The 24713-nt window shown below is 40.1% G+C and overlaps 1 protein-coding gene across 1 annotated transcript in view; it reads left to right on the forward strand.

Moving 5' to 3' along the window:
• PLXDC2 (plexin domain containing 2) overlaps positions 1 to 24713 on the forward strand; it is a 410079-nt gene that overhangs the window by 362048 nt on the left and 23318 nt on the right. The window contains exon 13 of the mRNA XM_060192256.1: positions 18449 to 18609. Within this exon, the coding sequence (XP_060048239.1) occupies positions 18449 to 18609 (161 nt within the window). The remainder of the gene's footprint in view (positions 1 to 18448; positions 18610 to 24713) is intronic.

Genomic DNA, 24713 nt, shown 5'->3' on the forward strand with positions numbered 1-24713 from the left:
ACAGCTATTTCAGCTTTCAGTTCTCTAATTGATTATCTCAAGATAATCAGTATTTTCCTTGGGGGTCTCAACTGTTGTTTCCCTAACACTGCCATTCCTTTCCTCCAGTGTTGATTTCATTTCTGTGATTAATAAGTTTATTATTGCTTATTGTATACTTTACATTGGGTAGTTCTCCCCCGCCAAGAGAATTGGATCAGTCCAGTTAGTTTCGCGGGCCCACTTGGCCCCGCCCCTAGGAACCCTGCCTGAGTTAGAGAGTTCCACAGTTGGAGAGTTGAAGAGTTCCAGAGTTCGAGAGTTCGGGAGTTAGAGGGTTCCTGAGTTCCAGAGTGAGAGAGAGTGCTTGTGCCGCCGCAAAGAGACAGCAGAGTTCTGTTTGGTGATTAGTTTGGTTTAGTTTATGAATCGTTGTTCCTGAATAAAGAAATACAGCTTCCCTGCCAGCCATTGTCTCCGCGTCTCTGTTACCCGCCCCTGAAGCTAGCCCGGCCGGCTAGAGCCCTATGAATTTTTAACAACAATTGCTTGCATACTTTTCTTATCTATGGTTACTTCTGTGTTGTATGCTTTACATTGGGTAGTTCTTCCCCGCCAAGAGAATTGCATCAGTCCTGTTAATTTCGTAGGCCTGCTTGGCCCCGCCCCAAGGAACCCCGAGAGAGGGTTCCTGAGTCCAAGAGTTCCTGAGTTCCTGAGTTCGAGAGTTTCAGAGTTACAGAGTAAGAGAGAGTTCCACAGTGGAAGAGTTTCAGAGGGTTCCCCAGTACGAGAGTTCCAGAGTCCCAGAGTTGGAGAGTTCCCGAGTTACAGAGTAAGAGGGAGTGCTTGTGCCACAGCAAAGAGACAGCAGAGTTCTGTTTGGTGATTAGTTTGTCTTAGTTTATGAATCGTTGTTCCTGAATAAAGACATACAGTTTCCCTGCCCAGCCGTTGTCTCCGCGTCTCTGTTACCCACCTGTGAAGCTAGCCCGGCCAGCCAGAGCCCGCCGAATTTTAACAACACTTCTGGCTGATTTGTAGTTTCTTCTGGGCTCTTGTCTTCATTCATTGAAGTAGCAGTTTTATTTTTTTTGATCTACCCATTTTTTTGATTTATGTGTTTCTTTTTTTTTATGCTCTGTTGTTCCTCAGCTGTTGTGTATTGAGTACAAGCAACACTGTACTAAATACCTTTATGACAACTGCACTCACCAACCTCAGGAATTACAATAGCAACTGAAGCAAGTATTGAAGCAGTTTAATCGTTACCAGTTAGCCAAACAATTTCTCCAGTCCGTGAAAAAATAGTAACCAAATCCCAGTGAATAAGAAAGAGAAAAGAATGAAGGGATAGCAAGAATAGACAGTTATGCAAATCTACTATCCACTGTATATTCTAGGGGTAACAAGAGGGGAAAGGGAACTAGAGCAGAGATACACACATAGAGAGTCCACTCTGAGTTAGATTTCTTCCCCAAAATAATTCAAAAATTCAGGAAGGCAAAGAAGAAGGAAGGAATGAAGTGTATGACAAGATAAAAAAAAAAAAAAGAAAGAAGGGACAATAGAGAGAAAAGGGAAAAGATAAGAAAAAGAGCTATAATTAAAGAGCAGTGAAAGGAAAGGTTTTTTTATTACTTTATTTTTAATTTAATTTAATTTTTTTGATTAGCTAGGAGGGGGAGGGAGGGGAGAGTCTATAGAGGAAGTAGGATTAAGGAGACAAGTTCCTCCCACAATAGATAAGATGCCCACTACCCTAGCACTGAAATACATGCTGTTAATTCTGTTCAACCTAAAGGGGGGAAGATATATGCCTTTATATAATATTAATAGTAAATTAGAGCAGGGTAAAAAATAAAATAAAATAAAATAAAAACCCTGTCCCAGATTACCTCAAACCTTGTGATCAGAGGCAGCTGATTGTTAAGAATGAGAAAAAAAAACCAAAAACCTCAGGACTAGACAAGGATAGCTGAAATAGACAGTTATGCAAATCTACTATCCACTGTATATTCTAGGGGTGGCTAAAGGAGGAAGGGAAGTTGAGCAGAGACTCTCGCAGTTAGAGTCCACACTGAGTCAGAATTCTTCCCCAAAATAATTCCAAAATGTGTATCAGTGAATTCAAAAAAGCACACTGTTTGGTGGTGTGGGGGCTGGGGGCTGTGGCTTTGGAAGCTGTAGGATTAAGGAAGAAAGGATGACAAGAATGAGAAAAAGAAAAAAAAAAGAAAAAGAAAGAGAGAGAAAAAGATAAGAAAAAGAACAGTTATAAAAGAGCAGTGAAAGGAAAGGGATTTTTTAATTTATTTATTTTTAATTATTTAATTAGCTATGTGGGTGAGGTGGGGGGGGGTTGGCTACTTAGAAAGAAAAAAGTCCAGAGGTTTCAGAAGGGTATAGACTTAGAATGAATGATACTCCCTGGTGGGACAGGAATTTGGTAAAGAAAGAGGCTCCTAGCAGGGGAACCTGCTAGGAGCTGGTCCCCAGGGACTGGTTATGGAAGGGGGAGGAGGTATGCTTAAAAATTAAAAGGAAAAAAATTTTTTCCCCTTTTTTTCTACTCTAATTCTTAACCCAAATTATGTTATAGTCACCTCCTTGGTGTCACTGCTAGGACCCCTTATTGACTGGCCTACTGAAGGCAGAAAATCCTACCGTTTCCAGGAGACGTGGTCAGAGCTCAAGCCACTAGCAGCTTCTCAGTCCACCATCTTCCAGGAACCCCCTAACTCTATTTTTCTAACTCTATTTTACTTGACTCAGATAAGACAAACACAGGCAATGAGAGATGATGAAGTTGATAGGGAAGTAGGGACCTTAGTGTTCACCATCTCATGCTGCAAAAGGAGTTTGAATCTTGAAGAAAAAAAATTGAAACCATTTAAACACAAGTGTCATGAAAAGTTTGGTGTGTTTGGGAGAACAAATGGGAAAGAATGGCAAGAAAAAAATCACTCAGCAGATGGAATTCATAGGAGAGACTATGAAGGCCTAAAGGATAGCAGTGGTTGGCAGTGAATACAGTGAGACTATACATAATGAAGTGTACGTTAACGTATCTGAAATCGGATCGGTCTGTGACTGATGTTGACTGGAGACCAATGGAGGTGGCTCCCAAGGTTTTGTAATCAGGATGAACAGTGTCTCTGTTGCTAGAGGTGAAGGAAGAAGAATTGGGTTTGGGTGAGCTCACTGGATCTGATACAACATGTTGCCACTGGAGCATCCTTGGACATCCAATGAAGGTGGCCAGAGGGAAGCTCTTCCTTCTTTTATTTTCCTTCCTCGCTTTCTTTCCTTCTACCATTGATTCTTCTGTTTATTTATTATTTGTTATTTCCTTTAGGGTTATCACTGGATCTCAGTGCTCTCAGTGCCAGCACTTCTAATTCATTACTCCCAGTGGTCATTTTCCTTCTCAGTGTACAGGAGACAAAGCAGTACAAAGAGTGTGAGAGAAACTGGAGCATGGTGTCTAGGAGTTGAGGACCCAGAAGGCCTTTCTGTAAATGACACATCAAAGTGCATTTGCAATCCTACTCACCTTGGTAACTAGTCCCAAGATTTTATGACCTCAACACCTATTTTTTAAATTTGTTCATGTGTGTTTAGATGTCTAGTATTTGTTATCCATGTTATATATTGATCCAGTTTAAACAGAGAGAAAGAGAAAGATGAAATAGTAGTAGAAAAAAAGATATGCTAATTTCTTAAATGGCGTAAAGCTTTAAAGAGTTTAAAAGTTTAATCCATTAGTTGCTAAATTGAGTTTAAACTTTTTTTAACAGCTAGATTTTCTATGTCTTGCTGTTCCATTAAGGCCAATTTTTCCCAGTCTTATTCTTCCATGCTTAAATAATACCATGCAAGATTTAGAGTGTTTCTTGGGTAGTAAGGACAGGAGTTAATTACTTAACATTAATTCATGACAGTGCTGAAAGCTACTGTGACCAAGTGTTATTATTTCAGTAACAGCAATGAATTAACAACTGGTTGCCTAAAATTCCAGCCATAAGTGATTCTTAACACTTGTTACCATTATGCTTAGCAACCACTAAAGAAGAAAACTGAAAATGGAAAGCTCTCTATACATGCAATTCTATGAAATATTTGACTAAAAGAAGGCAAAATAGGAGGGAAAATGGACCACACACTAAATGGACAGAAAGAATTAGCAGAAAGGGAGACTAGCTTCAGTCATATAACACATTATTAAATGTAAAGAGAAATGTCACTTCAACTAAAATTATCAATCCAGACTGACTTTTTAAAAAGCAAGATTCAACAGATAATAATGATGTAGCACACTTTAAGCTAATGGGATAGAAAAATACCTACCTTGGGAGTTGGACGGTAGTGCAGCGGGTTAAGCACACGTGGCACAAAGCGCAAGGGCTGGAGTAAGGATGCTGGTTCGAGCCCCCAGCTCCCCACCTGCAGGGAAGTCACTTCACAGGCGGTGAAGCAGGTCTACAGGTGTCTGTCTTTCTCTCTCCCTCTCTTGTCTTCCCCTCCTCTCTGCATTTCTCTCTGTCCTATCCAACAACAACAACATCAGTAACAACAATAATAACTACAACAATAAAAAAAACAAGGGCAACAAAAGGGAATAAATAAAGAAATATTTTTTAAAAAAGAAAAAAAAATACCTATCTTGCAAATTTAACCATGGGAAATTTAGTAGGGTGATACAGATATCAGGATAAGTAGATTAAAAACAAAAATTTGAGATAGAGAGAATAGAAACAACAAAATCAGTTCTCTAAGAAGACTTTACATTGTAAAAAGTTAGACAGAAAAATTAGAAGGACATATATTTAAACTATACAGTCAACCACCTTAATCAGGTTGATATTTCTAGGAAGCTGTTCCCAAGTATAGAATATAGATCTTGGGAGTCAGGCAGTCGTGCAGAGGGTTAAGCGCACATGGCACAAAGCGCAAGGACTGCGTAAGGATACCGGTTCAAGCCCCTGGCTCCCCACCTGAATGGGGGGTCGCTTCACAGGCAGTGAAGCAGGTCTGCAGGTGTCTGTCTTTCTCTCCCCCTCTCTGTCTTCCCCTCCTCTCTCCATTTCTCTCTGTCCTATCCAACAATGGCGACAACAATAACAACAACAATAATTACAACAATAAAAACAAGGGCAACAAAAGGATGAATAAGTAAATAAGTAAATAAATAAAGAATATAGATCTTTCCCAGAATACATGAAGTGATTACCAAGACTGATCGTATGTTTAAATGCAAAACTATCTTAAATGTCAAAGGATTGAAATAGTTTTATAGGTTATATTCTGTAACTTTAACTATAAAGAGTCAAGTGAGAGTCAGTAACAACACAACTGTTAGAAAACTCACAAATTTCTAAAAAAAAAAAAAAAAAAAGGGAAAAAAGTACAACCACTGTTAAACCACATAGGAATTAAAGGAAAAATCATACCAGAGAAAATATTTGTGATATACATCTATTACAAAGGACTTGTATTCAGAAAATACTAAGAACTCCTACAGTTAGAAAATAAAAAAGATACCATCTCACCTCCATGATAATAGCTAACATTTGAAGTATATCATGAATATGAATGAGGATCAAATGCCCTGGAATGGTTCTGCAGTGGTGGTTATGGTGCACATAGAATGACCCACAACATTGGCAGTTTATTACGAAGTTAAACACATACCATCCTTTCATGCTGGAAATGCTACTCCTTTGTTTTTATTCAAGAGAACTTTGTCCTCAACAATCTTGAATACAAGAATAATTGTGACAACTTATTCTTAATTATCAAGAACTGAGAACAAGTTAAATATTTGACAACAGATTAAACAAAAGGAGCATATTTATACAACCTACTAGCCCCTTCAGCTTGTCATGCAGATATCTCCTGAAGGCATTGCATTAGGCAGAAGATACAAGACATGACAGAGTGCAGATAGTGTGCCTCAATTATATGAAGCTCAGTGGAGAAGAGGTGTCCAGGATTTGCTAGAAGTCAGAGAGGGGGCATGGAAATATTCTGGGGGATGATTTGGGTAATGGCTACTTTACTGAATGAAGTTATCAAATTAATTGAATTCTGTGCTTGAGAACTGGGCTTTTCAAGACACAGAATAAAACAGAATGGAAAAGAGAAAATTTCATGGCGTTGCTCATATATCAGATGTAGTTTTCTTTTTTTAATCACATGAATAAATTCTTCCCAGCTTCTTGGAATTTTCAGCTAAGGAGTACAAAAAAAGGATTATCCTTAGTAAATCAGTTTATCTCACTAGCAAACATAAAATTTAACATTTCCAATTATTTGGCTCATATTTTACTTTAAGTTATTCTTTTTTTTTTGCCTCTAGGGTTATTACTGGGGCCCGGTGCCTGTGCCCCACTATGCACCCACTGCTCTTGGAGGCCATTTTTCCCATTTTGTTGCCCATGTTTTTCATTGTTGTTGTAGTTACTATTGTTGCTGTTATTGATGCCATTGTTAGATAGGACAGAGAGAAATTGAGAGAGGAGGGGAAGACAGAGAGAGAGGAGAGAAAGACACCTGCAGTCCTGCCTCACTGCCTATGACGGGACACCCCTGCAGTTGGGGAGCCAGGGGCTCGAACTTATGGATCCTTATGCCTTGCACCATGTGAGCTTAACCCACTGCACTACCGCCGCCCCCCTAAGTTATTCTTAAAGCCTCCCCCTTATTGTTGCTAATAATAACAAAATTATTGAGACATTTCTAAAAGTTTTGCATGTTTATCTCACTTAAGGAAGCAAAGACTATTATTATCCTATTTTGTATCACCTGAAGTATTAGACACTCAGAGATTTTAGTCATTTATCTGGGCCACTAGGCTTGTAAGGGGCATACCTGCACTCTGCCACCAACTATTTAATGTCAGAGAATGAACTATGCCATCCTGTCATGTAGGGAAGGCTGTCTCAAATATACAGTTGACTGTTTGGCTGTTTTTCAGCCATTCTCCTTCTGTTTGTACCATCTAGGATCACAGCTACCACCATCTGTCAGGTCATGGAGTCAGGGCAAGCCAGAGGCTCCTCCCTGCCCCTAATCCTTTGAGACCAAGACCTAGAAACTTTAAAACTCATAACAATAATAATCACTCTCCCACAGAGAATCATTTACATTCACAAAGCTGACAGCATGGGGAATTTTGGCCTGAGGCCAGCTCACCTCACAGACTGACCATATTCTCTCCCAAAATCAACATGTAGTACTTACATTTCAGGAAACTTGTCCCAGGACCAAAGGAATGGATAATGGTGATAAACAGGATTCTAGTTTTTCTTCCCAAGCAGACTAGCTGATTGTGACACCATTCGAGGCATTATTAGAGCCATATTTTACCAGCACTGATGGTTGCAGTGAAAAACTCACAAAGGTAGTTCTTAGTAGTCTCATTTTTCTCCCCACCTGCCTTTGGTATATGTTCACAATTTATTATTTCTGGCAACACAGCTAAAATGAAGTTCCAGGCTCTGCCCAATACTTTTCTCAACTTCTGCATCTGTCTCCTTCAGATACACAGTGCATACATCCAGGCTGCCCATTAACCCTCCTGGGGCACTGTGCACATCAAATCACAGCAAAGAGCAGAAAGACTGAGTGGTAGTTGAGAACATCAGGGACTTGGGGATTTATTCGATCTGTTTATAGGGGATCACCTTGCTGGGAAATGGTGATTTGCAGGACTGTGGTTGTCACAAGTGTACAATTTCACATCCTCGCATGAAAGGTGTCAGCTCAGCACACCACACCCTCCACCAGCTTGCCCAGTCCCTCCACCACAGAGCCCTTTCAACCCCTCCCACTTCCTGCTGCAAGGGACCATATCTAATTATGTGCCCCCCTAAGTGCCCCCATGAATGACATCATCCATATTTGTCCTTCTGCTTGTGGCTTGTCACTTAACATGCATGATTCTTTTAAGCTCCGGATTTTAATTCTGAAACACACACACACAGCGCACACCCCAAATCAGTATTTTCAGCAAATAAACTAATCCGTGCTTTCCTGGGAAATGCAAAGATTCTCATTAATTTTAAGCAGTACACAGTAGGGTACCAAAGAGCTTGAGTTTGATCAGGTATTGAACAGGTTTTAAAAGTTGCTTTTGGAATCATCCCTGGAAGGACGGTTTTATTTAGGTAGCCTACTGAACCTCTGCAACTGGGCTTTGGGCACTTTCTTTCTTTCTTTTCTTCCTTCCTTCCTTGGCTTCTTCCTGTCTTCCTTTTCTTCTTCTTGTCATCAGGGTTATCAACTCGAGCTCTGTATCTGCACAGGTTCACTGTTGCAGTTTCCCCGCTGCAGGCACTGCCATGTCGCCTGGGGCTCAGACCAGGTCCCGTGCACGGTAATGCGTGTGCTCTAGCAGGTGAGCACCTTCTGATGCCTGGGCCTTTGGTTTTCAAAGAATGGCTCCCACATTCCACATCCCAGGACCCCTCTGCTGCTGGGGCCAAGGGGTGGGAAGTTCAGCTTGTAAGGACTTAGGTGGCCTGGCTTACTAGGAGTGGGTATACAGTGCAGGTGCACGAGAGTGCCTTGGTCTGTCACTGGAAAACTATATACAGATATGCCCTTGCCCTCCCTAAATGTGACCTCAAACTAGGAGATTCTGTCCCATCCCCATACAGCATCACAAGAACCTGGCAGCACAGCCACAGTTAAGAGAAATGGTAACACTGATGATCCACATTAGCTAAATAGCTTGGGCACATCCATACCAATGGGACGAGGGTGAAGTGGGTACTTTCTGTGTGGTCAGAATTCCTGATGGAATTGATAGGGAAGTAAACATTGATTGTGATTCTCAAGTCTGCGTGCAAAGGGCTGGTGTTAACAGGTGCATCCTCACTCTGGTAGAGGGCTCGGTGTCGTGAACAGGTGCTCTCTTCTGTGTGTGCAGGTCTTGAAAGTACATTTCAGCCTTTTTTTTGGTATTCTGTGTTCACTAAAAATATTCAGTAGGAAAATTCGTAATTTTTGCTTTAATTTTGAGCCCTGACTTCTTGATCATTTTAGAGGGTTGTTATGGCATCAAAGTCACTTCTGTGAAGTGCTTTGTTTAGTCTAATATTTATCTGGATATTTTAGTCACTACAATTTCTTCTCTGTGAATTAGTTTGTAGAAAAGGCAAGTTTTATTTTTCAAAAATAATTTTGTAAGCCAAGAGGTACCTCACAACATAGGGTGCTTGCCAGGGATCAGGTGAGGAGACCTGCCCGTGGAATCCTGTGCTCCACCACCAGCCACCTCCTCAGCTGCCCCAGTGAGTCTCCAAGGTGCCTGGGCTGCTCTGCACTCCAGCTGTCCTCAGTCTGATGGACCCAGCCATTTCTCTTAATGTGTGTTCACAGATATTTTACTTGGTTTCATTTTCCTACAATAAAAGATAACATTGTTAAGATATCACCATACCCTAAACTCTTTAAATCCAGAGGGTTTTATATGTTTTGTCTCCAGCTGCCTTGTACTTAACAGGCTGCATAGAGGTGCTGGGCCAGATGCCCCTACGGACTACTGTTCTCACCCTACAGGTCCAGAATGCACTCCACCCCGCTGTGCTGCACATGCCTTTCTCTGGATGTGCTCAGGGTACTTTCCTAAATCTTTCAGAGAAATCTTAATGTGCAAGATAAATGTATCGTCACAGTGATACAGATTGTGGATTAGGTTTAGCCTGTGCAATCATTTCCAAGTACCCTAATACCAAACTAATACCAAACTGACATATTGGTAAGCATCCAAGAATAATAGCACCATGGTTAAGACCCTGAAAGAACCAAGAGAATTAAGACAGGAAAAATTCTAAATGAAGGCAGGGTCATGATTGTGGATATAGGGAGTGAAAAGAGCTAAGACAGGGAAATACATAAGCTACAGCCGAGATCAGTTACAAAAGAAAGTTTCAAAGTAAAGTTAATTTGTTTTAAATCACTTGTTTTTTTAAATCACTTGATTTTCTTCCATTGCACACTCTAGCTTACAAATGGGTTAGATAGCGCTCCACGGGAACAGTCACGTGTCTGCATGTGTTTTTACTCCAAAAGTAGAACACTATCATTTTAAGCTTTCACAGTTTAACTTTATTCTGCAGCTATAAAAAAAAAAAAAAAGAACAATTGTACATCATCTGTGTAAGATTCATGAATGTTGAGCGTATTTGAGCAAAACTTTGTCCAGCCCATAGACCTCTTTGTTCTCCAAAGGACATTAAGACTTGGTAGAATTTATGGGCTGTGGTATTTCATTTTTTAGCCAAGAAAAGAGTTTTAAAATGAGTAAAAATCCAGACAAGGAATATTTCTCTTTTAACTTACTCTCGGACCTCTACTTACTGGCAAGATTTTATAGGTATGGAACACTTTTGCTGTGTATTAAAATCTTTTAGTACATTGCAGGGAGACACTTTTAGGTATAAAACATGAGTGCTGCTTGCATGGGAATCCTGGGGGCAACAGCAGTCATCCACAGCAGAGCAGAATGACCTAGGTTTAAGATTAAATGCTGTACTTTGAAGGAACAGCATGTCAAATTTTCATCTTTGTTGCTTGAATTCTATATTTTTTCTTCTATTTCTTCTTTCTCTCATTTTTCCTCTTCTCAGTATAGTATTATAAGCTTTTCTTTTAGTAAAACAAGTTAAGTACATTCACATAAAATCTTGAGTGTTTTCTGATACGTGTTTAATGCCTTTGAAATGTCTATTATCTTTGCAATCATCACAACAGAAACTAGGCCCAGAGTAGCAGAGTGCTTTGATAGATCTGACAATTCTCGCGGCTTTTCTGTCTAAATATTGATCTGCATTTTATAAAGTACTTAGTGGCTAGAGGCTTATAGGCTCAGGTGAGAGTATGTTAGCTTTGATATTGATCTCCTGTGGCTTATTTTTTGTAAAGTAGGTCCCTAAAAGAATGCAAAAAAATGATAATTGATTTTATAAGTTTAAGAAATAATTTTTTCCTTTTGGTTTTTAGGTTCCATTTTATGATGGCTTGTATTTCTTTATCATTACTTCCTCTCACTTAAATACACAATTTGAGGGCGAATGAAATAGCTCACTGGAATAGTGAGTGCGCTGCTTTGCCATGAACACGACCCAGGTTTGAGCCTGACCTCCACCACATTGAAGGGAACATAGGTGCTGTGGTCTTCCACTCTCTCCCTCTGCTCATTGTCTCTGTCTTAAATTTTTTTAGTAAAATTAAAATAAATGCACAATGTGAGGTTTGAAAAGCAAAAGATTTGCATTATCCTTCATACCATGAAGATTTTCTGATATGTTTGTCTTCTGTTGATTTTTCATATGATTGAAACTTGGAAGATATTCCTAGAGTAGAAGTTTGGGTTTTCAGACCGAGTCCTGCTTTCCCTCTCATCACTGGGCTCCATGACTGCATGGTTCCACCATTCCTTGTGGCCATTCCCCTCCACCCCCTTTTTTTGGCAGAAGGTGAAAGACAGAAAGAAACGAGAGAGAGAGAGAGAGAGAGAGAGAGAGAGAGAAAGAGAGTACAAAATTGCTCCACGACTTTTGAGGCCTTCCTCTTTGTAAATGGGCTCTAGGGATTTGAACCCCAGTAATGTGTGCTAGCTCTTAATAGGTGAGGCACCATAAGGCATCTCCTAACTTTTTTTTTAATTGCCACAGGCTTGTCCTTGGGGGTTGGTGCTGGCAGTATGAATCCCCTGATTCTGGCAGCCATTTTTCTTTCCTTTTTTTTTTTTTTCTTTTTCTTCCTACTTTATTTGATAGGACAGAAAAAAATGAGAGGGGGGGAGGAGATAAAGAGGGAGAAACAAAGACACTTGGTAGACTTGCTTCTCAGCTCTTGAAGCATCCCCACTGCAGGTGGGGGGTGGGAGTTTGAACATGGTCCTTGTGTATGTTAATGTGTGTGCTCTACTGGGCACACCACCACATGGCCTCCACCTAATTTTATTATTTCCCTATCTCCTGAGACTGATAATCTTAAGCTTGTACCTGAGACAGGTTCAAAGTTATCATGTTTTCCTGAAGAATGGAGAGAGAGACCAGAGCAAGGCTTGGTGGGCCAGTGCTTGAATCCACAGGGTCTCACACACAGCAAGGTGTGTGCTGTCATTGGGGGGGGGGGGGCTATTTCCTGGTGCCCAGGTTTTCCCTTCCCCCACTTCTCTTAACCAGTTTCCAAAGACAATCAGTGGAGCTTCAGGAATGATTATTCCAAAGGTTATCTTCCTTTACTGTCTTTTCTGAAGAAGAGAAATCAATTTATTTCTACAGTCTGTCCTTGAGGTGAATGAATAGATTTCCATTATGAAGATGCCGAGCACGTGCTTACACTTCCCTTTAAACTTCAATTTTGCATTTGAAGGACTCTTCATTTTTAACACAGAAGCCCTTGGCATTCTGTTTGCAGGTCCCATAAGTATGTAAGAATACAAACCCTGCACCATTTAGCTGAACATTATTAAACTGGAAATCAAACAGTTACAGAATTTAAAATCAAAATGTATAAATGGAGTGATCATCTTGAGATTCTGCTGAAACCTTTAACGTGCCACCTGTTAGTAGAGAAAGCAGCTGGAGCAGAGCTACACAGAACTCACTGAAGTGAAAGAAAACCAGAGTGAGACATGTTCTCCAGAAACATGTGCACCTTGGGTCAGTCCCCTTAGATCGTCTCCAAAGCATCTGGAACAAGAGTGGCCAGGCACACAAAAAAACTTCCATATTATTATTTTATTTATTTATTTATGAGAAAGACAGGGGAGAGAGAGAGAGAACCAGACATCACTCTGGTACATGTGCTGCCAGGGATTGAACTCAGGACCTCATGCTTGAGAGTCTAGTGCCTTAGCCACTGCACCACCTCCTGGACCACTTCCATATTATTTTTAATTGAATCTTCTACATTTCTTCTTCAGTAGCTTCCTCTAGCTATGATACATTAAAAAGCCACACAAACTCCTAGATCCCTAGTTAAATATTTTGTCTACCTGTCAGACAAGAGAATCCATGAAGATGGTTATATTGAAGTCATCTTCATTCACAAGCATTGTAAGATGCTTACTGTAATTGTAAACTATGATTTCATTGGACAAGACATGGCGTCTTAACATGTACACCAGCATTGTGAAGGAATAATGTAAGCCAATGATAAATAACCTCATTTCCATTGTCCCTTTCCTAAATGACAGATTTAAGTAACATCGGACAGCAGACAAAAAAGTGAGAATAGACAATCTCTTGTAGTAGTTGATTCGATACTTAGAAAGGATATACCTGGACATTGCAAATGAATGTTTAAAGCTTTCTATTGTGGCAAAATGTGCATAATTTACAAGTGTACAGTTCAGTGCTATCAAATCCACGGGTTATGTACGACCACCACCACCATCCCTCTCCAGAGCTCACATTGCAAAACTGAAAATCTACACCTGTCAGACGAAAACTCATCATTCTTTCCTTCCCTCTGTCCCTGAAAATGGAGATTCTGCTTTCTGCCTCTGTGACTTTACTGCTTTAATTGCATCATGAAAGTGGAGTCAAGTAACATTTGTCTGTTTTGTCACTTCACAAAATGCCCTCAAATTCATCTATGTTGTTACATATGTCAGAATTTCCTTTCTTTATTTTTAGTATAAACAGTATTTAATTATACTTTATGACATTTTTGCTCATAGATTCTTCTATCAAGGAATACTAGGTTATTTTCATGATTTTTTAAAAAATATTTTGTTTATTAGAGACAGAAACTGAGAGGGAAGGTGGAGACAGACAGACACCTGAAGCCCTGCTTCACCACTTGGGAAGCTTTCCTCTGCAGGAGGGGGCAGGGACTTAAGCTCAGGTTTGTGCACTGTAACGTGCCTGCTAATCCAGGCACATCCCCACCCAGCCCCACTTTCATATTGTAACTGCTGTGATCATGCGCATACAAATACCTCTTCAATACCCTGCTTTTAATTCCTTTTTTTTTTTTTCCTCTACCAGTTATTGCTGGGGCTCAGTGCCTGTGGGATGCTGCTCTGAGTTCTGAGTAGCCATTGCTTTTCTTTTTCTTTCCTGGAGATAATGGGTAAGAGATAGAGGAAGATGGGGAGATAGAGGAAGTGAAAGGCTGCAGCACCACACCACCCCACCCTGAGCTGCTCTGCAACAGGCTTTTCTTCTTTACCAGTCCAAATGCACAGACACACTACCTTTGACCACAGAAGTTTCATGTGTGAAATCTGCTGACAGTAGCTTATCTGTGATAGGTTACTGCTTTCTTGCTGTTCTCAAGACTCTTTCCAAACTGAAGATCCCACTGTATCACAATGTGGTCTCCTTAGCTTTACCTGACTGAAATTCCCTGAGTGTTTATATTCATCTTGCACCAAATATGGGAACTTTCCAGTCATTATTTATCCTAATAGTCTCTTTGCCCCATGTCTTTCTCCTCCTTTGGGGACTTCTGCAGTGTATTTATGATCCTGTTCGGTTGTCGGGAAAGTCATGGTATATTTTTCTATGTTTTTCAATGCAGAAATGCATTACGACTTTGCTGGCAAACCAAGACTTGATGATTTGGAGAAGGTTTTTTTTACACCGGATTCACTTTCACTCAGTCTTTTTTCTTTCTGTTTCTCAAACTCAATAATTTCCTTTTGCCCTTCCCCCCACCCCTGTTTTACTGGGGGCTTAATGGTTTACAGCACATTTGTCTAAACATGGGCACAATGCCCCAGCTTCATGAGAAGGGTGTCGGGAAAACACGCTCACCCTTAACTTAGGACCCCAGCCCCCTGAAACCCCCCTCTCTACTCCTACCCCAGAGTCCCTTGTTTTGACACAGTATACCACCCCCTGCCCAAGATTCACCCTGTTTTCTCCCTTTCTGTCCCTACCTTCCAAGTTTCACCTACAAATAAGGTTACCTGGTATTCACCCCTCTTCCTGGCGCATCCCAACCCAATGCTATTCCCTCAAGTTCCATTCAAGAGGAGGCAGAGATGGGAACTTTAGAGTTTCTGGTTAAACAGCGTACTGTAACAAAAAATGGTTACTTGGATCAATGGAACAGAGTCAGGAACCTAGACATGACCCCACACATATGCAGCCACCTAATAATACATGCCAAAGGGACCAAACCACTCAGTGGGGGGTACAGGGGAGGTTCCCTCAACAAATGGTGCTGTGAAAAACCGGATATCCAGCCACATGCAGAAGAGGGAAACTAGGCTGCCACTTATCACCAGGCACTAAGATCAGGTAGTTTCCATTATTTCTACCTTCAAGTTTGTTGTTTTATTCATCAATTGGCTCAGCTTTGTCTTTGCTTCCCTTTATTGCTATTTTCATTCTGGCTACATTTTTTCAGTTCCAGAATTTTTTGTTTCATTTTGTGACTTGTTTCTATTGATTTTCATTGTCTTCATACATTTTCTTGACTCTCTCCATGTCTCTTTGTTTTTTTCTGAACATTCATAAGACAGTTGTTTTAAACTATTTTTCTCGTGCCATTAGATCTTTTTCAGTACCAGTTTCTGTTGATTTACTTTTGTCCTTGGAATGAGGCTTTACTTTACTGTTTCATTGTATGATTTATGACTTTTTCAAAACTAGACATTTGAATCTCACAATGTGGTAACTTTGGAAATTTTTTTCCCCAGCTAAGGGTTTACAGTTTTTATGTTTTAATTATAATTGCTATGTGTGCTATGCTTCAGTCTGAGGTATAAACTTAAGAATTTCTCAAGTTTCTCTGAGTGTGCACTATCACATTTTAATTAACCTTAATATATTCAGTTTTTTATTTTTTATTTTATTTATTTGGGTACAGACAGAAATAAATTGAGAGGGGATTGGGGAGATAGAGAGAGGGAGAAACAGAAAAACACCTGCAACATTGCCTCACCACTTACAAAGCTTTCCCCTAGTAGGTGGGGACTGAGGGCTTGAACCTGGGTCCTTGGTCATACTGGCCTGTGCATTCAACCAGGTGCACCACTACCTGGCCCTATTCAGTTGTTTTTATTTATTTAGTTTCCCCTCCAGGGTTGTCATTGGAGCTCGGTGATGGCACTACAAAAATACTGGTAGCCATTTTCCATTTTTTATTGCATAGAACAGAGAGAAATGGAGAGAGGAGGGGGAGTGAGAGAGGGAGAGAGAAAGATAGACACCTGCAGACCTGCTTCACCACTTGTGAAGCTGCCCCCCTGCAGTGGGGAGCTGGGGTTCAAAGCAGGATCCTTGTTCTTAGTGTTATGTGCACTTAACCAGGTGCACTACTGCTTGGTCCCTTCAGTTGTTTTTAGAAACATCTTAGCGTTTAGTATTTTACTCTCAAAGAGAGAAAAGGAAGGCAAGTCAATTTGCCTTTTAAGCCCCTTGGGAGAGGATAGGTCCTTACAACAATTGGAAGAGGTGCTACAGAAACACCAGTAAGTGATCGGATTCCAGTATTTGGAAGACAGGGTGCTTCTTATTTTCCTGACTTCTTTACACTACCTGCCAAATGGTTGAGGGGTGGACAATAGGTAGCTATTACTCTACTGAAAGCTGAAATTGACTTAAGCCATAACTTATGGTTCAAGCCTTTTTCTCCCTGGAAGTTGCTAGTTTCTTTAGAGTTAATTTCCAACATAATCATGTCAGATTCTCCCACAGTAATTTGTGTCTGGGTGGGCAGAGTTCTGATACTTTACACTCTGACATATTCACAGAAACTTCTCTACAATTTTTTAAATATTTATTTATTTCCTTTTGTTGCCCTTCCTTGTTTTATTGCTGTAGTTATTATTGCTGTCGTCATTGTTGGATAGGACAGAGAGAAATGGAGAGGGGAGGGGAAGACAGAGAAGGGGAGAGAAAGAGAGACATTTGCAGACCTGCTTCACCACCTGTGAAGCGACTCCCCTGCAGGTGGGGAGCTGAGGGCTCGAACTGGTATCCTTACGCCGGTCCTTATGCTTTGTGCCACCTGCGTTTAACCTGCTGTGCTACAGCCCGACTCCCTAAAAATTATTTTTGATGTAATGAATTACTGTTTAACTTTTACATTCTTTTACTAATACAAGTATGGTTAAGCTTTAGCATTTTAGGCTTCATTATATTTGGAAAAGAATACTAAACATCAATTATTGTGCACTGAGTAAATAGTAAATAGTCTCTCCTTTTTTGAGACTAGGAGAAATTGAAAAGGGAGAGATAGCGAGAAAGAGATAAAAAGAGACTCCTGAAGCCCTCTTCACTACTCTTGAAGCCCCCCCACAGGTGGGGCCTGGGGGTTGAACCTGGGTCCTTGTGCTCGTGTGCTCTTTACCAGGTGCATCACCATTGGACCCACCAAAAATAAACAAACGACAATGAAAACTTAAATGACGGGTGGAAAACTGTCTATTTTCTCTGAAGTTTTGTTATTTAGTAATGACCACACATTCTGATATGCAGTCATATATTTATTATTAATGAAAGTTTCAAATTGAACAAATATATCCATGCTTATAAAGTGTCAGTAATGTTATGAGGAATATAACGCAGTTGTAATTGGTAGTAAAAGATAACACTAACTGCTGTAGAACTCATATGAGTCCTAAGGACTTTTCTAATAATGAAAAATACCACTCATATGATCCACCAAGATACAGTTACCTGCCGCACCAGTCATAATTCAGGAAGATCTCTTGTAAATGCCAGTGTGGTCATCAAGGACTGCAGGATTCTAGTATGAAAGAAGACTTGAAAGATTAGTGTTTTTGTTGTTGATGATGACTGGCTTTGGGTTAGACAGTTATTATATTAGAAATTTAATGTCTCTCTTAACTGTCTAAAAATGGATATTAAATTGCAAAGTATCTCAGTAAGCGTTAGGGAAAATGATGGTGGTCTGGCATAGTAGAAGAGTTTCATATGCTCTGTGTTCCCCTTAGGTAGTGATAAAACTATGTGAGATTCATTTAGTTTCCATCTGCTACATTTTCAAAGAACATTCAGTTTAGAACAGATTTTGAAAATTATCCTTTGAACTCTTGCACAGACTTTTTGAAACTGTCTATGTAATTCCCTTAAAAAAAAAAAAAAATATATATATATATATATATATATATATATATATATATATTAGCTTTCAAAAAGTCATCCGTTCTTTTAGTGGTAAAAGTTCCAAAGGTTTAATGAAAAAAAAATAAGTTATGTAGTTAAAGTTGAGAAGTTCCCACTATTTTTAGAGGCTATTATTTTATATACCTATAGATTAAGATTGAATAACAAATGTAATTTTAATCAGTAACACCATGGCGTTTTCACTGTCCCTACAAAGAGCATCTAACTTTAAAATAAATTGTATGGAAAAGTTGGATAGGAGATTTAAAACTCCAGTATTACTTCAGAAAAATGATCCTTAATGAGATACAAACTTCAGAAGTGTCCACATGAATGTTCTGATAGCTGGGCTCTTCTTCCAGCGTCTACAGATGACAGTGCAGCCGAGAAGAAAGGGGGCACCCTTCATGCTGGTCTCATCGTTGGAATCCTTATCCTGGTCCTCATCATAGCAGCAGCCATCCTCGTGACAGTCTACATGTACCACCACCCCACGTCAGCAGCCAGCATTTTCTTCATTGAGGTGAGTGTCGATCTACACACACGAGAGCCGCGCGAGTTGCATGAACTCTGTTCCCTCACTGACACCACCTGCATTCAATATTGAGCACATATGGTCTTTCCCTCTTGGGATTGGTGATCTGACAGATCTCACACATGGGCTTGCACACACACATACTGACACACTGATAAACTGCTTTCATACAAGAAGTACAGTTACTTGAGGAATTTTTAAAGAAGTAAGCTCTCTTGCCTTTTGTAAATCTAAAGGAAAATTGAAACCCTACTTCTTTGTCCTGTTATACTAAGTACGTTAACCAGTCCCTCTCTGGATTTTAGAAAAATATACAGCATCTGCTGAAGGCTAGAGGATTTAGCTTAAATCAATAAGTAAATACTAAGTGAGTGCTGACTGGATTCATGATAATAGAGTGTGGTAGGCCTGCTCTCAAAATACATAAAAAATATTTAGGAAAAAGAATAGTGCTGGGGGCCAGGCAGTAGTGCAGATGGTTAAGCACACATGGCACAAAGCACAAGGACCAGTGGAAGGATCCCAGTTCAAACCTCTGGCTCCCCACCTGCAGGGGGGAGGGTCGCTTCATGGGTGGTGAAGCAGGTCTGCAAGTATCTTTTTTTCCCCTCTCTGTCTTTCCCTCCTCTCTGGATTCCTCTTTGTCCTATCCATCAACAACAGAGCAACAGTGGCAATAATAATAACAACAAAGGCAAAAAATGTGAAAAATGGCCTCCAGGGGCAGTGGATTAGTAATGCAGGCACCAAGCACCAGCAATAACACTGGAGGCAATAAATAAATAAATAAATAATTCCCATGCAGGGGCCTGCTAGTGGCTCACCAGGATGTGCACGACTGACCCCACGCACAAGGACCTGAGTTGGAGCCCTGGTCCTCACTTGCAGGGGGGAAAGCTTCAGGAGCAGGGGAGGACTGCAGGCATCTCTCTGCCTGTCTTCCTCTTTCCTCCTGATTTCTTTCTGTGCTATCAAATAAGAAATATAAAATACCTAAAAGCTAAATATATATATTTAAATAAATTCACATGCATAATCACTTTACACTTTATTGGGAGATGAACTGAAAGCTTTAATTCTTATCTGTGAGGATTTTAGTGACTTTTAAACTGAAATATTAACTTTGCCCACTAAAATAGGAAGAGTGATACAGGTCAGTTAACCAGTTGCTGTGAAACCCTGTGGTTCTTGACTGTCTATAGAATGAAACTCAATCTCCTTACCTCAGTATTTAAGGCCCTGGCTGTTAGGACATTGTCTATTGTTTTAGTCTTTATTCCATGGCTCCTCAACCTAGCACTGACAATAACATTTCACATTTGTTCTGATTCATCATTTTTGTGTAGAAATACCACCAAGTTGTGTATATTGAATTATTGAATTGACTAATGATTTCGAGATGTTCTTTGGTATAGTTTTTAGATGTGTCCATGTATATTAATCACCCTGTCACCAGTAAGTAGTGCTAGGTAACTTGACTTTCCGATTTAGAGTATTTTAATATTTTTTTTTCTTGTTTGAATACACTGCCAAGGGCATCCAGGACTATGTTGGGCAGTAGTAGTGAGAGTAGACATGCTTACATCTGGAACCAGACATCATTTTTTTCCTCACCGAGGATGCTAATTATGGGTTTGTCGTATATGGCAATTACAGTGTTGAGGAATGTTCCTTCTATTCCAGATTTCTTAAAGGTTTTTGTCTTTTCAAAAAAAAATAGCATTTATTGATATAATAACCATGTGCTTTTTATTGATGTGTGTTGCATTGATTTGAGTATACTGACAGTCCCTGCATCCCTGGGATGAATCCCACGTGATCTTGATGGATTACTTTCCTTATATGTTGTTGGATTCAATTTACCAATATTTTGTTGAGGGCCTTTGCCATCAGTGTTCATCAGTGAGGGACCTAGGTCTACAGTTTCCACTTCTTTGTGAAGTCCTTTCCTGCTTTGGGGATCAGCCTGCTATCAGCTTCATCGAATGTAGTTTGGAAATTCAATATACACAACTTCATCGAATGTGTTCTTTGAAAACCTTATAGAATTCAATAGTAAAGCCATTTAGACCTGAGCTTGTATTGCTAGCTGTGCTCATCTGTTACATTTAAAGTTATAAGGAGGAGCAAGGCTTGAGGCTGCTACTCCACAGTGGACACCTAGAATGTTTACTTTTAAGGGCTGGGTGGTGATGGCGCACCCAATCGAGTGCTCATAGTACTATGCACAAGGACCTGGGTTCAAGTCCCCACTCCCCACCTGCAGGGGGGACACTTTACCTGCATTGAAGCAGGTGTCTTTTTCTCCCTCCCTCTCTCCCTCTTCATCTCCCTCCCTTTCTCTCTCTCCCTCCCCTTTCAATTTCTTTCTGTCCTATCTAATGAAAAGAAAGAGGGGAAAAAAAAAAAAGGAAAAATGGAGCAGTGGATTCCTAGTGCTGGCACCAAGCTCCAATGATAACCCTGCAGGCCAAAAAAAAAAAAAAAAAAAGTTCAGTGCTAACTTTTTAAATGCAGTGAGATTTAGCCAACACTGTAATTGTTTATGGTGATCTGAGTTCTTAAAGTTGTAGCTTGGTAAAAGTAGGATGGTGAAGATCAATTTCTCACTTAGAACTTTCATAAGGGCTCAGAGCTACACACACATTATCTTGGAGCCAGGACCTTACACATGTTTGATTCCACCTGAGTCGGGCTGGCTTTTTCAGGAGAGAGCCAGAATTGGGAGGAGAGCTGCATAGCACCAGACCTTCTGCTAGTGTAGTGTACTCTCATGTACTGACTACTGGGATTCAAAGCCGGACAGCTAATAAGATAGCAGGGCAGACTCCCTAACCAGTGCTTATCTTTTGGCCCTGGATATATGTCTGTAAAAGAAGATTGCTTTCTAAAACAGTTGATTTCCCTGAAAGACAGAAGTTTCACCATTTTTAACTTGCACATACTGATTTGATTTAGGAATTACATTGATGGTTTTCATAATAAAACCTCAACATAAATGCCTAAATGCCAGTCCCTGTTCATAGCATGCTTTGCAGTTCTTAGTATTGCCAGGGGACAAAAACTGCCTTTGGTCTAAGCACCCAACATATTCTATAAGCAAAATCACAGGAAAACAACAACAACAACAAAAAAAACCTCAGCATACATGCCTATTTTTTTAACTTCTACTGAATAAATTATGTGAATATACCATGTATTTCCCACAAACTGATCTCCTTGGTGTGTTGTTGTCTTAGAGTTGTATAGTGGGCTAGCAAAATAGCTCACTTGGGTAACACACTCACTGCTTTGCTGGGTATGTAGCCCAGACTCAAACCCAACCCTCACCACAGTGAAGGAAGCACTGATGCTGTGATTTCTTTGCCCTCCCCCCACCATTACTCTTTCTCTGTCTCTCTCCTTCCTCACCCCACCCCTCTTTCTGAAAAAGCCTGGAGTGGTGAAGCCCCCGGAGATGATTGTCCCAATACCCCCAGAAAAGTTACATATGTATTTGACTTGACAGTTCTTTTATAAAAGGTTGATTTTTTTTTTTAAATGAGTATATTCTCTGCCCTGTGCAATGCTAGGGATCAAACTCCAGACCTCATGCTTGAAAGTCAAATGCTTTATCTACTAGGCAGATAACAGATAGTTCTTACTTCTGCGACTTTCTACATCCCTGGTATTCCAGTTACTTAGATGTAGATAAGACATTATCAGAGGCGGTCAGGCAGTAAGTAGCGCAGCGGGTTAAGCGCACATGGCATGAAGTACAAGGACCAGAATTAGGATCCAGGTCCAAGCCTATAGGGGAGTCCCTTCGCAGGCAGTGAAACAGATCTGCAGGTGTCTATCTTTCTTTCCCCATCTCTGTCTTACCCTACTCTCGATTTCTTTGTCCTATCCAACAACAACATCAATCGCAACAATAATGACAACAACAGGGGCAACAGAATGGCAAAAAAATGGCCTCCAGGAGCAGTGGATTCATAATGCTGGCACCGAGCCCCAGAAATAACGCTGGAGGCAAAAAAAAAAAAAGACATTATCAGATAAAATAAACCAGTACATTCTTGTCTTCCTGAGCCCAAGGCAAAAGGGTTCTTCCTCTACACCTCTGCTGGCTGGAGTCAATTCCAATGCCCAGTAGAAACCTAGGATGGTGTAATAGCTGGCTTGGTTCCTGAAACACCTAAGACTTGAACTCAGGACTCCTCCAGGCCCTCGAAGCTCTGCTGCTATAGCAGCATAACAATAGGCTTCTGAGTAGTCTGCCACTCCAGGGATTTCCAGTCCCAAGAAATATTTGTGGATAACAAGGACCCATGGAGAATATGATTAAAAAGAGACAGGCAGCTGTGGCCCTCAGCATTTCCTGGCAATCGACAGTACTTCCAGGAAAGGGGCCAGAGGAAGGCAGCCAGGCAGGGATTCAAAGGCTGCTTCTGGGGAGAAAAAAGTGTTTACTAAAAGTTTGGCATCTTGCTTTGCAGCTGCTAGATGAATAGCACTTGTGAGCGGGAAAGACATTATCTCTTGACTAACCTGTATAGGGAAGAGAGAAATAGAGAAATCATTTCAGACCCACACATTTTTTTTGTCCTGAAGTCATTATTTTTATAACTAAGTTTTTCTCTGAAGGTATTTCTTAGTTTTATTTCAGTCTTAAAACTTGAGGGGAAAATGATTCATTGAAGCAAAATATTTATTTCTTGGAAGAAGGTAAATGGTGGCATTCATTTTGAATGAACTGCACAATGATGAAGGGAAGATTAAACCAGGTCTGACTTGAGTTAGTTTGACACCCTCGAAGAATCTGTCAGATGGCAGGGTTCCAGATACTTAACCAAACTACTGAGCTATTTTGTCATTCAAAAGACACTGTCTGATTTTCTTTCCTCACTTTCTGTCCTAATGCTGGAGTTGTATTCATACACATCAATGAATATTTTTAAGACATTATTTCAAGTTCATGGTGATTGCTTTACATGCTAAAATAAGAGATCCTCTGTAGATATCATCTTTAATTTACTGTCCTCAGTAGTATTTCTATCTTAATGAAATATGTTCTTCCTTTCACTGAAAAACATTTTATAAAACATACTAGATGAATAGTTCATAATTCTCTGGGTTCTCAGCTCTAATTCCTTCGTAATAACCATTTCCCAACTTTCCTTAATGGTGCATAAGACCATGAAATATGCTGTGTCTGTATGTAATTTTTCCTCCATAGGATAGTTCTTAATAGATGGAGTAAGTAAGTCAAAATATGCACAGCTGAGATTCATGTGGGCATCTATAAAGCTGAATTATGTCATTTTAAGCACATAGTATATGTTTCAGGCCCCAAGTCCTTTTACTGAGTTACCTTTTTGAAAGATAGTTACTCTGGTCTGAAAAGAGGGCCTGCTCTACCTTTCTGTCTACCCAGGTGCCGGCCCAACTCACACCACACTAGAGGAATTGTACTAGTGCAATTCTGTCTTTCTCACTTTTCTTTATATCTGAAGAAGTCAGGCCAGAGCACTGAAGCCCCAGTGAGGAAAGATGGTTAATCCAGTTATTGAGTAATTGTCTGTTAAAAATCAGTGCTTAAAATGTCATTTTAGTGATAGCAGATACTAGAAACTTTAGCATTCATTATTGCTTCATAGTACTGTTTTTTTCTCATTAAAATAACTAGCCTGATTATTATGACTATAGTTACTATAGTTTGTAATAATACTAGAGTAACTAGTGTCTATAAGAAAACATCTTATTTGGGGAGATACAAAATTTACTCTAGGAAATGTAAGGAAATACACTATAAATAGCATTTTAATTTGAAATCAGACTTAAATGGTCTTACTTTTCTTTCTTTGCAGTAATTATAAAATTTTGGGGCCCAGGTGGTGGCACACTTTACTATGAATAGGAACTGAGGTTTGAGCTCCCATTCCTCACCTGCAGGAGCAGGTCTGTGGGTGTATCCTTCTCTCTCCCTCTCAATCTCTCTCTCTCTCCTATCAAATAAAATAGAAAGGAAAAGATAAAAAGGAAACACCAGCTACCAGGAGTTGTAGATTCCAATACTAGCACCAAGCCTCAGTGATAACCCTGGTGGCAAT

The sequence above is a fragment of the Erinaceus europaeus genome, chromosome 6 (assembly GCF_950295315.1).
Source record: "Erinaceus europaeus chromosome 6, mEriEur2.1, whole genome shotgun sequence".
Classification (NCBI taxonomy): Eukaryota; Metazoa; Chordata; class Mammalia; order Eulipotyphla; family Erinaceidae; genus Erinaceus; species Erinaceus europaeus.